This window comes from Polypterus senegalus, chromosome 9 (assembly GCF_016835505.1).
Source record: "Polypterus senegalus isolate Bchr_013 chromosome 9, ASM1683550v1, whole genome shotgun sequence".
Lineage (NCBI taxonomy): Eukaryota > Metazoa > Chordata > Cladistia > Polypteriformes > Polypteridae > Polypterus > Polypterus senegalus.
In genome coordinates this window covers 2,186,352-2,200,655 of record NC_053162.1, presented here as the reverse complement: position 1 = coordinate 2,200,655, position 14,304 = coordinate 2,186,352, and the positions used below count along the sequence as shown (strand labels likewise).

Sequence of the window (14,304 nt, the reverse complement as noted above, 5' to 3'; positions counted from 1 at the left end):
AATCACCACACTCACCTCAGCGTCCACCACCAGTTCCACTCGCTCACACTCAAGACAACCACCCAGCATGCACAGCGACAGCAAGAACAGGAAGGAGATAGATAGATAGATAGATAGATAGAAGGCACTATAGATAGATAGATAGATAGATAGATAGATGGATAGATAGATAGATATGAAAGGCACTATATGATAGATAGATAGATAGATAGATAGATAGATAGAAAGGCACTATATGATAGATAGATAGATAGATAGATAGATAGATAGATAGATAGATAGATAGATATGAAAGGCACTATATGATAGATAGATAGATAGATAGATAGATTAATAGATAGATAGATAGATAGATAGATAGATAGATAGATAGATAGATAGATAGATAGATAGATAGATTCTTTATTAATCCCAAGGGGAAATTGCAAAACCGATGACATCATTCTGTCCCACAGCACCAGGCAATTTAGACCCCACAAAATGACGGTGCTCATTACAAATCAAAATGGCACCCAACAAAGATGTGAAAAAACAAACAACTAAATGAGGGCTCTAAACAAAAAGGAAATGTAATGGATGGATCCTAGGAGTGAAAAGAACACCTGGCAAAGGTGCCATGATGAATTTTTGGGCTGAAAGGAAACCCAGGAGAAAAAAAAAAAGTCAGTCTTGACAAATGGCAGCTACAGTTAAAAATTGTTTGAAAAGTCATACTCAGTAATGTTACTGTGAAAACAAAGATGGCGTTCATTTTGAATTTTTATTTCACTGTCTAGAATATTTGTGTGTATAAAAACCTAAATTGTTAGGATTGCTGAATTCAATGTGTTACTTTTTGATTTCATGTCGTTTTCAAATAGCTTTTCCGATGCCATCTTGGTTTTTACGGGCATTTTGTGGTGTAGTTGCCACTATATTGGCACAGAATTGGCTTGAGAACATGCGACGTGGGATGTCATCATTGCAGATGCCTAACAGGTCACCGTGGACATTTCGGATCATCCAAGATTAGGATAATGACGGTGAACCTTACACGTGCCTTTTGCTTTTCTTGTTTATTCTAAGACTATTTCTGGCATGAACTTTGACTACAATTTAGGGCTTTGTTTTTGATTTGGCATGAAGATTACCTAGAGATCTTGCTACAAACTTGGCTCAGTTTGACACCTTCTGGTTCCTTTACTTACCTGCTGCTTCACAGAACAAATGAGAATTGAATCATCACCCTTTAGATTTACAGGTCCATGTCCAAATGGTTAGGCCAAGTAGCAATTCATTATGACATTAGCTGTGACGTTTGGTATGACATTCATAAAAGTCGTGTTAATGTTTGTGATGTGCCATCTGTTGGAATGAAAATTGCATTGTATTTACATCACTACATGCATTATAAAATGTCTCTGTTATCTGCCATTTGGTATGGGATTTGTAAAAGCCGTGTTAATGTTTGTGATGTGCCATCTGTTGGAATGACATCGACATAGCAACCAGACAGACAAACTGACAGAGACACAGATGGTTCTGCTTTCATTAAGTGGATATGGGGTGGTACAAAAATTCCTGGAATCCGTAAGAAGCACGAGAGTAGGGTGTAATTCTGAAATATGCTGCTAGTTATCGTACGCCTTCTTCTTCTTCTACAGCTTTTCCCACTTTAATGTGGGGTTCGTGATATTGAACAAGTCCAGTGGTGCCAGTCATACGCTCCTTCAGTCCTGGTGTAAATGGCAGCCATCCCAGCACCACAAGAGCTTTTCACTTGATTGTATACTAAGACTCACAGCCGCCAAAGGCACTCAGACACAAGGAATGAATTTACAAGCAAGAAAGACTTCAACCTGAATATCCGATGGCTTCTGGCAGGTCTCACATTTATGCCGTCATTGTCGACAGCCCTTTCACACTACACTTCTGAATGCAGGAATGGCAACTTCGGGCGAAGGCGTCTTCCTTTGACATGGGAGTGGAGTTTCATTAGAATTCCTTCTTCAGTCGGCGCCTTTCAATTATTCAGAGCCTTGATAAATTAATCATTTCTGATATTATGTGGCTTGATCCCATTAGATATTGTTTTATACATGAGCTATGCTAAAAGTCACTCCAATTAATGAGTCCCTTCTGAATATCCTTACGTGGAAGCAGCAAAGATGAATTTTGCATTTGCTGTGATTTATTTCTCTCTCTTTGCCTTTTGGGGTTGAGTGACCCTGTAGACTGGTGTGCAGAATGATGCCAGTCAGACACTCTGTGTGTGTGTGTGTGTGAGGCTCTCTGTTCATGAACTGCCAGCACGTTTCAGACAATCCAGGGGTTAACAATTCAATTTAAACCCATCAATGATGCAAAGAAGATCATAAGGATAATCGTTATTATTGTGATTATTATTCATTGTGGAGGACAGCTGGGGCCCTTGCCCGGCCGGGACGCCTCCATGCTGGGAGGACTTGGGGAGCAAGTGTGGCCAGAACATTACCTATCCACACCCCGGACTCCTGCAGGGCTTCATGGGAGTTGGAGTTTGGTGCAGCCCTGTTGGGATCCGTGGGCACCGCCAAGGGGTTCTACAACTGCTGCTGAGCCCAGGAGAGCAGCTCTTCTGCCACACCCGGAAATGCTGCCGGAATGACGTCATCAGACACCTGGAGCACTTCTGGGTACCTTATATCAGGGCGTCAGCAGACACCACTCAGAGAGCCAGAGTCGGGAGGAGGAGGACGACGACACTTGCCAGAGGAGAAACAAAGACAAAGAGAAGGGCAAAGAGGGAAAAGGACTGAGCAACAGTGCTGATGTGTTTTGGGACTTGTGCGTGTCCTGTGTCTGTCTGTCCCTCTGTCATTCCATGTCATTTAGAAGGCAAGGCGACTTACTAAGCAGGATGCAATGCATACAAGAATGATGGTGATGCCCTGGTTGCCCACAGCTGGTATACTCCCCTTGATCCCAGGTCATCGACATGACGGTCATGAAACCAACACGGACATACAGTAACAAACAAGAGCAGGGGTACCAGGGTGAGAAGCCTCCAACAGAAAAGAGCACAGTGAGTGGGCGCCTGCTGTGGTGATTGGCACAGGTGCGAAGACAACTGTCTGGTCTGCTTGTGCCCAGCTAGAAGGTCTCTGTGATTTGAAGCAGCTGACCTCACGCAGGCCGGGCACTACAAAGCAGATATACCCGACACTCCTACAAACGGCACAGGTGACCCAAAATGACAAACAGAGGAGCTTCCTTGATAAACACACAGAAAGGCCTCTGGTGGAGGGGGGAAAGGAGCACAGCGAGCGGGCACCTGCTGTGGTAACTGGCACAGGTGGCATCTGACCATTTGGTCTGCTTGTCTCTTCACCTAAAGCGGCTGTCCACATGCAGAAAAGGCAGTTCATGCAAGGCACTATAAAGCAGCTATATTAACAATACACATCTTATATATGAACATCTACGTGTGGAAGTCTGTCTGTCTGTCCTGAAATGTGCCAGTTCGTGCCACGGCCCACCTGCCAAGTTGTTTTGCCTGCCTAAGGTAAAGTCATCCCTGATGGAGGATCGCAGGAATCGTGGGAAAGAGGGGTCCTGTCATCGGATTGGCTGGCTGAGCAACGTTTCAGCCGTGGAATGGCCAAATGGGGGAGGCAGCTTGATGGATGAGGTCTCCAGGACTCTAAAAATATTCAAATCTTATTATGGGATATCATCTACTGTTAAATTCTACTCCGTACTTGTAATATTTTTATACAGTATTGAGGATTTGTTCTGTTCTGTGTATTGTACTGACTCCCCTTTTTTCTTTTTGACACCCACTGCATGCCCAACCTACCTGGAAAAGGGGTCTCTCTTTGAACGGCCGCTCCCGAGGTTTCTTCCATGTTTTCCCCTACTGGATTTTTTTAGGAGTTTTTCCTCGTCTTCTTAGAGAGTCAAGGCTGGGGGGCTGTCAAGAGGCCGGGTCTGTTAAAGCCCATTGCAGCACTTTACAAAAGTAAATTGTATTGTATTGTATTGTACAGCATGAAGCTCAAAGAAAGCGAACCAGGCAAGGAAAGAGAAGCTCGCTTAGCCGCTAATACACAAAGCGATGCCACTGATTGGTTGATTGATTGATTGATTGATTGAAGTGCCAGAATCCAAGGTTTCTAGGAGCCCGGGGCTTACACAGCGACTACACACAGAAACACAAGGAAAGTATTTTCTAGAAGTTGAACAGCTGCTGTGGCCATAGCAATGAGTTATTCGACAGTTTAGTGTAAGAGCTTTATGAGGTGACGCGTGATCGGCTGGTTAGGACGGTCTGCCACAAAAGAACAATTCATTGGAACCCGACCTGAACTGAGCGTTTAAATGTTTGTTTCTTTATGTCTTTGCGTCCCCCCTTTATACACAGGGTGGCTCGCAGTAAGGGTCCTCATCCCGTGTCCTCCCTGTGTGGAGTTTGCATGTTCTCTTTGGGTCTCCTTTCACAGACATGAAGATTTAGGTGAAATGGCGACGCTAACCTGGCCCTAATGTGGTGTCGAGGCCTGTGTGCGTTCGCCCTGTGTTGGACTGGCGCCCTCACCAGGGGGGTTGTCCTGGCCTTGAGCCCTACGCTAGCTGGGTTAGCCTCCACCCCCCCCCCGCCGCCATGACCCTGTTGAGAAAGGTTAGAAAATGACTGCCTGCCTTCATACACACTGCCATTCATTTTGTGCTGGCGTTTCCAGATCTGCGGCTTTACGGCCAATTCAAAGCAAATTACACAGCAACATCAACTGAAGGGAAATCATTAAACCATTATGTTGAAAAGAGACGAGTGTGGCGAGGCTTTACAAAAGGGAATAAAACAAACTCAGTGTACCTTTAACAGGAGGTGATATTTCAACACCCTCTGCATGGGGACAACCAGCAGGTCCTGCAGCTTAAACTTGCCTTCCTGGACTTTCATCGTACATTCCTGGAGGAGACGGAAAAACAAACAGAGAAATACAAATTGGGAGACAAATGAGGACGAAGCCGTCTTACACGTTACAGTCTGATGAGAACAAAGAGCCGCTCTGCGAGTGAGAGATGTCCCGCCATTCAAAGAGAAGAAGTCATCCTGTAGGCCCAAACAGAGTGGCGTCTACTGCCACACAGCATGCCAGTGGAAAAAGGCGGCTCGGTGTTTCCTTAGGTAATAGAAGTTTAAAAACCGCAGCCGGGCAGCTTTACATTCAGACTTTCAGCAGTGCCGTTCTGTTTAGCTGGCGTCGCCCGTGAAGCTTTTCTGCAACTTGGCCCTGATGCAATGCTGCCAGTCCAGTCCTTCTGTTCTCCTAAGGCAGCAAATCCGTTAAAAATTGCCGCTGCAGCACAATAACATGATGCTTATGATTGGCATTGACAGAAACAGCCGAGTGTCGTTCGCTGAGGGTGTACCCACACTGGCAATTCACTCCGTGCCCGAGCATTTCTGTAACCCTGCAAAGTACATTTCATTTGACTAGTGTGATCACTCTGTGCCGGGCCAAACCGTACTGTGCCCTGGCCCGCTTGGAAGAGGTGGGACCCGAGCACGGTTCAGTAGCAGTTGGGAACAGTGTGATCTCTAAAAAACAATAGTGACGCCAATGACGCAACAAATCGGCCATTCTCATTTCACTCAATATCTCAGGAGTTAAAAACAGGTTTTTATGCTCACCTTCCAGATGAATGTGAATTGTAGTTGGCAAGAAAAGCTGGCAACTCCTCCCTTAACATCATTTGTCACCGTAAAAATCTTCCTGGACGTGCAGCACAATTAACAGCAAAACACTCAATAAATGTGTAGGAGGGTAGAACCACAAAGTAAGTCAAATCATTTTGGCATGCCTGCTGTCACTCCGTGTTCGGGTCTCGTTTTGACTTTACACAAAGCCGCATGGTCATGACAGAAGCGCGCCCCGGCCCAGAACGTTACATCGAATGCAAGTGCAGGCCAGCAGGCAATTGCGCTCGGGCATGGGGCCTAGTGGGAGTCCACCCTGATACTAACATTTGTGTTGTATGCAGTTTCACAAAATGGCGACTCAAGAAAGAGTTTCTTAGGGTTTTCTGCTGATGTTTATGGCTGGTATAAGATGTTGGAGCGAGGGTGGACAGACGTATGACTCAAAGCACCATGAATCAACTGTCAGATTTGCTGATCTTGTCACTGGACCGTCTCAACTTACATGACTGAAAATCGCTGGACTAGTCAAATATAGCGACGGTGAGATGAGTTTAAGGCACAGCCAAGCTCGCCAACAGACGAGGCCAGTGCGGTGTGGAGGGTTAACAGATACTTATCACTGAACTCATCATGACTTACAAATCAGAGCGTACATTAAGATCTCAAGATGCCGGTCTGCTTAGGATTCCAAGGATTAATAAAATAACAGTGGGAGGTCGAGCTTTTAGTTCCAGGGCCCCTAAACTGTGGGATGGTCTGCCTGCTACTATAAGAGATGCCCCTTCGGTCTCACCACTTCAGTTTAGGACACCCTGACTAGAGCTGCTGACTAACTGTACAGACGGTCATCAGCACTAAAACATCAGTAATATAAGAGTTAGAATGTGTTACTGACCCTCACCTCTTCTGTTTCTCTTCTCTATGCTCAAATGTGGCACTCAGTGCCACGGCCCACCTGCCAAGGGTAAAGTCATCCCTGATGGAGTATCGCAAGACTCGTCAGGCAGAAGGGTCATGAGAGAAGTGTGCCCGGGCCCAGAACGTTACGTGGAGTGCAAGTGCAGGGGAGTATGGATGGATTTTTGGGGCAATTGCGCTCGGGCACAGGCCTAGTTGAAGTCCACCCTGATACTAACATTTGTTTTACAATAGCGACTAAGAAAGAGTTTCTTAGGGTTTTCTGATGATGTTTAAGTCTGGTGTAGGATGTTGAAGGGAGGACAGGCGTACAGTATATCGTATGACTCAAAGCACCATGAATCAAGACGACTATTCTGTGTTGCATCAGCAATGACTGGTTGACGCAACAAAGAAAATGAGAGAACTGGTTATCATCTGACGGAAGAAACGACTATGGTCTGCTTCAGATTGACCATCATGGAGACTGGACAAATAAAGACAATGAAGAAATCATCCCCTGAAAGACAACTCTTTCTCAGAAGATAAGCCTTTAGGAGTTTACAGATCTTTATAGATAGATAGATAGATAGATAGATAGATAGATAGATAGATAGATAGAAAGGCACTATATAATAGATAGATAGATAGATAGATAGATAGATAGATAGATAGATAGATAGATAGATAGATAGATAGATAGATAGAAAGGTGCTATATAATAGATAGATAGATAGATATGAAAGGCACTATATGATAGATAGATAGATAGATAGATAGATAGATAGATAGATAGATAGATAGAAAGGTGCTATATAATAGATAGATAGATAGATAGATAGATAGATAGATAGATAGATAGATAGATAGATAGATAGATAGATAGATAGATAGATATGAAAGGCACTATATGATAGATAGATAGATAGATAGATAGATAGATAGATAGATAGATAGATAGATAGATATGAAAGGCACTATATGATAGATAGATAGATAGATAGATAGATAGATAGATAGATAGATAGATATGAAAGGCACTATATGATAGATAGATAGATAGATAGATAGATAGATAGATAGATAGATAGATAGATAGATAGATAGATAGATAGATAGATAGATAGATAAACTACTCAAAGCACTTAACATAGTAAGTGGGGAGCCACCTCAACCACCACTAATGTGTACCATCCACCTGGATGATGCGACAGCAGCCATTTTTGTGCCGGTACGCTCACCACACAAGAGCTGTTAAGTGGTGAAGGGGTGAGAGAGAGAGAGAGATAGCCAATTAGAGACATTGGGGGGAGGTTTGGCAGAAAGATTAGGCCATGGTGGGCAATTTAATCAGATTGTTTTTGACAAAGGATGCTCATGGATCTTTTATGACCACAGAGAGTCAGGTCCACGGTTTTACATCTCATCCTTTGGTCTTTTCCCTGGGCCGGTAAGTGTCTTGTTTTGGAGTTTTCTGACATCACGGTTGGATCTGTCACGTTGGTTTCACATTTCTGTCACCTCATTCCATCTGTAAAAGTTTACCTAATTGTATCAACGTCTTTCTTTCCAGTTAGAGCCCCAGAACTGGTCTGGTAGCAGAATACAAAAAGTTGAGCAATTTGGAAGATTCACAGGCAGTCACCCGGAGCACACATCTGTTTTCTTAGTCATTATTCATCACATACTGTATTTTTGTAATTATATTATTTCTGTTACTACATATAATTTTAAGTTTGCTAAATAATAAACTGTTACTTGTTGTGAACTATGTTTGATCTTTGACTTTGCTATTGAGAGTATTAATACTAATGATACTAGTATTAGTACTAATCCTGTGGACACACACTGGAGAATCAGCCCCCCGTAGTGACTTACCATCTGAATATTCATAACTGGTGAGCATTCGGTCCACAGTTAGGCTTTGAATGAAATGTAAGACACGTTAAGTTAAGCCACCCAGCCTGAGAAGTTTAAATCTGAAACACACCCTTGTAACGGCCGACCACTGCACTACCGAGACTATTGCCTTGGCTAACCTGAAGACTCTCAAGACGATAACAAGCCTTACACGTTGTCTTTGTTTTCCCCGACACAACGAAATAACAAGCAAATAGCAGCAATAAATTTAAGATCAAATCAAATGATCAAAAAGATCAAATGCGGATATATTATAAGTGATTATTATACAGTATATACACACGAATACTTAATATGTAAGTGCACACAAACCACCACTATCCCAATGACACCCGTGAACACATATACATATATATATATTATATTATATTATATTATATTATATTATATTATATTATATTATATTATATTATATTATATACATGAGCACACAGATATTCAACAATAATAGTATTTACAAAGACCCTCCCTTACCCTTAAACAATAAGCGGATTATCCGAGCACATAAGCACGAACACAGATTGATAATAAACAGCAGATGAAATGTATATGACAAGTGAGTCCCAAAGCTGTAAACGTCTGTGGATATTGACGACTGGCTGCCGTGTTTCCTCCCGACAATACAAAAACGACCTCACCGTATGTGTCCTCAGCAATGGTTGGTGGGAATCCAAACCCTGGGGTTTCTCTGCAGAGGTTGATCCAGATCTTGAGAAAAGCAAGTAATGGAATGGCACCATAAACGGGATGATGGGTGGAAATGACTGTAAATAATGGCTCCTTCCTTTGCACGATCTTCGTTCTCGTTCTCTCTCTTTTTGCTCCTTTTGTTTCCCGTTTCACTCCTCTAGTTTAAATAATGACAGTCCCGGATGTAACTGATAGAAAACAACAGGTAATTTCCGTCTCAGGGTTGCGGTCTCCCTTCATCATCCTTACCCTTTTATGTTACGGGGACAACATTTACTGATACACACATATAGCATCGCAAACGGGATGAAGAAAACAAAACACACTCAGCACAGACAAAAAAACAAATACTAATTATTATGTAGCCCCGTAACACCCTAAGGAATGGCATATGTGATATCATTCACGTAACACACGCTAAGAGAGCGACTTAGCCCCTGGGGTTTCATTATCAAGCACGTGCTAGTTAAACAGCTCCTAACCTCTGAGGTTAAAGATGAAAGGTGAGATTTCTTACAAACAACAGCAACTCAATGCCAACTCAAACTTGACAATAACTTATAATCACAGGACCCGCGCTAGTACCCAGAACGCTAGTACCCAGAAGGTTGCCAATGCAAATCCCCGTTAGGCCAAAAGGGCCCTTGAGCAAAGCCAATAACCTGCACTTGCTCCAGAGGGCGCAGTATAATGGCTGACCCTGTGCTCTGACCCCAAGGGGTGTGCAAAGACGAACAAATTCTTAATATGAGAAATTTTATAAGGTGAAATAAAGAAAAAAATAATTAAATAAATAAATAAATAATAAATTAGGGTCAGATTAAGGGATCCATCCCCTTATTCTGTCATTGGTTTAAGTGGTGTGACAACTGTAGCTTAAACGCTGCCAAAAGAAACAACTAAATTAATAAGAACTATAAATGCATTAGGGCAGCAGGGTGGCACAGTGGGTAGCACTGCTGCCTCGCAGTTAGGAGACCCGGGTTCACTTCCTGGGTCCTCCCTGCGTGGAGTTTGCATGTTCTCCCCGTGTCTGGGTGGGTTTCCTCCCACAATCCAAAGACATGCAGGTTAGGTGCATTGGGGGTCCTAAATTGTCCCTTGTGTGTGCTTGGTGTGTCTGGGTGTGTGCCCTGTGGTGGGCTGGCGCCCTGCCCGGAGTTTGTTTCCTGCCTTGCACCCTGTGTTGGCTGGGACTGGCTCCAGCAGACCCCCGTGACCCTGTAGTTAGGATATAGGGGGTTGGATAATGGATGGATAAATAGATAATTAATAAATAAAAAGGCCTACAGAGGAAAGCTCCCTAAAAACTTGGTAACAGATTGCACCCCCTTTGGACCCTTAAATAACAGGGTCCAGATAAAGGAAGGGAAAGGTGTGCCACACGGCTGACAATTCAGTGTCACCATTAGCCATTTCCATAAATTGGAGATGAGATCAAACATGAAAGGAGGTGACTGGGCAAAAAAATAGCAGGTGGTGGTCCAGCACCCGTACAACTGGTTCATAATGGGTAAGAGAAAAGAAATTAAAAAATGGGGGCAAAACTGAGCCTGCTAATACAATCAAGCAGAAGAATAAATTCTACTTGTGCACGAGGTGAGGTGAATACAGGGATGGAAAAAAAGCTTTTTATATATAAAATTAGAGCCTAACCCTAACCATTTGATTTCAGGTCGTGTAATTTGACATCCTCGGATGACGAGATCAGCAACTGCTGTTGTCAAGTTTGACATCCTCTGCGACTCGAAGTCGTGTAACGTGACGGTGGCTTTAAACACCAACCTTCAGAGAGCCCCCTGTGGTCGACCTTCCTCTTCCGGACACACCAACCGAGTTCCAGAGGCTGCAGATTTTTTGATGAGAAGGCAGCGGGGATTGCGAGTGGCCCTCTCAGCTGGGTAGTTGCTAAGTTCTTCTCAATCAAGACTTCACTCTTACTTTAATTATAGAAATAACAAGTGGAGGAGGCGTTTTCAGTTTGCTGCCAACGCAGATGAAGCATCTTCCTTCTTTCAAGAGAAATGCAACAGATGGTCATTTCTAAAATACGCCCACGGTCTCATTCTCACCGCGTGGATGCTGAATACTGGCCAAGAATGGCGCTGGCAGTTGCTAAGTGCTACAAAACGGCGTTAATTAGTGCAGAGCCGACCGGAAATGAAAAACGTTTCAGAGCAGGAATGTGGGACCCCCAACCCCACAGCAGGCTCACAATATTCAATCTGCTCATTTCCTAACAATCGACAGATGGAGTTCAGTGCCCCAGCACCCCGGCTGTTTAGGTGTGCCGTCCACCTCTTCCCCTTTACACCCACGCTTTGCAAGTCGCAGTTCATATTTAATGATTGCTGAATCGGAAAGACTTGGCTCTGTTGCATTTGTAAATGACAGGTGGAAGAGGATTAAGATCGGCCGCGCGGATTCACAAACTGTTCTCTTTTAGATACGACTAAAGTCGATGTCACATTACGCAACCTCGAGTCGTTCCGCATGTCAGATCTGCTGATCTTGTCACTGGAGCGTGTCAACTTACATGACTGAAAATCGCTGGACTGGTCGAATATAGCGACAGTGAGATGAGTTTACAGCACGACAAGACGAGGCCAGTGCTGTGTGGAGGGTTAAGAGGTACTTATCACTGAACTTATCATGACTTACAAACCTGAGCGCACATTAAGATCTCAAGATGGCGGTCTGCTTAGGATTAATAAAACAACAGTGGGAGGTCGAGCTTTTAGTTACAGGGGACCCCTAAACTGTGCGGTGGTCTGCCTGCTACTATAAGAGATGCCCCTTCGGTCTCAGTTTTTAAAGACTCACCACTTCAGTTTAGCACACCCTGACTAGAGCTGCTGATTTAACAGTGCAGTCTGTCATTAGCACTAAAACATCAGTACCATGACAGTTAGAATGTGTTACTCACCCTCCTCACATCTTCTCGATACTCAAATGTGACACTCGGTGCCACGGCCCACCTGCCAAGTTGCTCTGCCTGCCTACAGTAAAGTCATCTCTGATGGAGAAATTGCAGGAATTGTGGGAAAGAGGGGTCCTGTCATCGGATTGGCTGGCCCAGCGCTGTCTCAGCTGTGGGATGGCCAATTGGTGGAGGGCAGCATGATGGCCAAGGTGCCCAGGACTCTCTGAACGAATCCAAATCATATCATGTGATATCGTCTACTGTTAACTTCTGCTCCGTACTCGTAATATTTTTATTTGTATATTTTATTGAGGTTTACTTGTGTTCTGTTCTGTGTATCGTATTGTATTGACCCCCCTTTTTTCTTTTTGACACCCACTGCACGCCCAACCTACCTGGAAAGGGGTCTCTCTTTGAACTGCCTTTCCCGAGGTTTCTTCCATTTTTTTCCCCCTTCAAGGTTTATTTTTTCTTGTCTTCCTAGAGAGTCAAGGCTGCTGGGCTGTCAAGAGGCAGGGCCTGTTAAACTCCGTTGTGGCACTTCCTGTGTGATTGAGGGCTCTACACAAATAAATTGTATTGTATTGTATTGTATTGTATTGCACAACAGCAATCTCAGCCTGTCCATTCTATTGTGGTTCGTAAAACACGAGACTTCAGACAGACGAACTTCCTTCTGTTTGTGAGGTCCGAGACATCCGCTGGTCTCATTACTCATTGCTGCGTTCTGTGCATTGTACTTCAGAATGAGCACTCGGTGGACATCATTTTTTTTTTTTTTTGTTCTTTATTTCGCCTTATACAATTTCTTGTATTAGGAATTTGTTAGTTTTTGCATACCCCGTGGGGTCAGAGTGCAGGGTCAGCCATTGTACGGCGCCCATGGATCAATTGAGGGTTAAGGGCCTTGCTCAAGGATCTCTTTTGGCAGTGACGGGGATTCGAACTGGCAACCTTTGGGATACCAGCGCAGATCCTTAGCTAATCAGAGCCACCACTCTGCCTCATCTGTCCTGTAAACAGAGAAGCCCTACAACTAAAGACAAAGTCAAACGTGCTTGAGGGGCGAGTTGTGGACAATACAATACAATTTATTTTTGAAGAAATGCCACAATGGGCTTTAACAGGCCCTGCCTTTTGACAGAGGCCTTGAGTCTCTAATTAGATGAGGAAAAATCCTTTTAGGGAACAAAAATGGAAGAAACCTCGGGAAAGGCAGTTCAAAGAGAGACCCCCAGTCCAGGTAGCTTGGCTGTGTAGTAGGCATCAAAAAAAGGGGTCAATACAATTCAATAGTGCAACAGAAATATGACAAGTACAGAGCAGAATTCAACAGTAGATGATATCAAATAATAGGACTTGGATTTGTTTAGAGTCCTGGAGACCTCGGCCATCAAGCTGCCTTCCCTTGTTGGCCATTAAACAGCTTAGTCAGTGCTGGGCCAGCCAATCCGATGATCGGACCCCTCTATCCGGCGATTCCTGCGATACTCCATCAGAGATGACATTACCTTAGACAGGCAAAACAACTTGGCAGGTGGGCCGTGGCATCAAGTGTCACATTTGAGTACCGAGAAGAGAAACAGAATAGGTGAGGGTGTCAAATTCTAACTGTCATGTTACTTCTGTTTTAGTGCTGATGACAGACTGCACAGTTAAATCAGCAGCTCTAGTCAGGGTGTCCTAAACTGAAGTGGTGAGTCTTTGAAAGCTGAGACCAAAGGGGCATCTCTTATAGTAGCAGGCAGACCACTTCACAGTTTAGGGGTCCCCTGTAACTAAAAGCTCGACCTCCCACTGTTATTTTATTAATACTTGAGATCATAAACAGACCGCCATCTTGAGATCTTAATGTGCGCTCAGGTTTGTAAGTCATGATAAGTTCAGATAAGTCGGCCATTTAAGGCTTTATATGTTAAAAGGAGAATTTTGAAATCTGCCCTAAACTTAACCGGGTGCCAGTGTAAGGATTTAAGGACTGGAGTTACGTGTTTCTATTTTCTTGTTCTTGTAATAATTCTTTCAGCTGCATTTTGGATTAACTGGAGGCTGAATAAAGAACAGTCTGAACATCCAGTGAACACCGCATTGCAGGAGTCAATCCTACTAGAAATAAATGCAGGAATGAATTTCTCAGAATCTAGTGGAGTGAGTCACTGGGGATGTCAGACTACACGACTAGCCATCACGGGAGTGCACTGCTGACTGT

At 43.8% G+C, this 14,304-nt stretch overlaps 1 protein-coding gene across 6 annotated transcripts in view; it reads right to left on the bottom strand.

The window, feature by feature from the left end:
- Window positions 1–14,304, bottom strand: part of vav2 (vav 2 guanine nucleotide exchange factor) — a 472,851-nt gene that overhangs the window by 100,888 nt on the left and 357,659 nt on the right. For all 6 annotated transcript variants that reach the window (XM_039762597.1, XM_039762599.1, XM_039762598.1 and 3 more), the window contains one exon: window positions 4,835–4,930. In XM_039762597.1, the coding sequence (XP_039618531.1) occupies window positions 4,835–4,930 (96 nt within the window). The remainder of the gene's footprint in view (window positions 1–4,834; window positions 4,931–14,304) is intronic.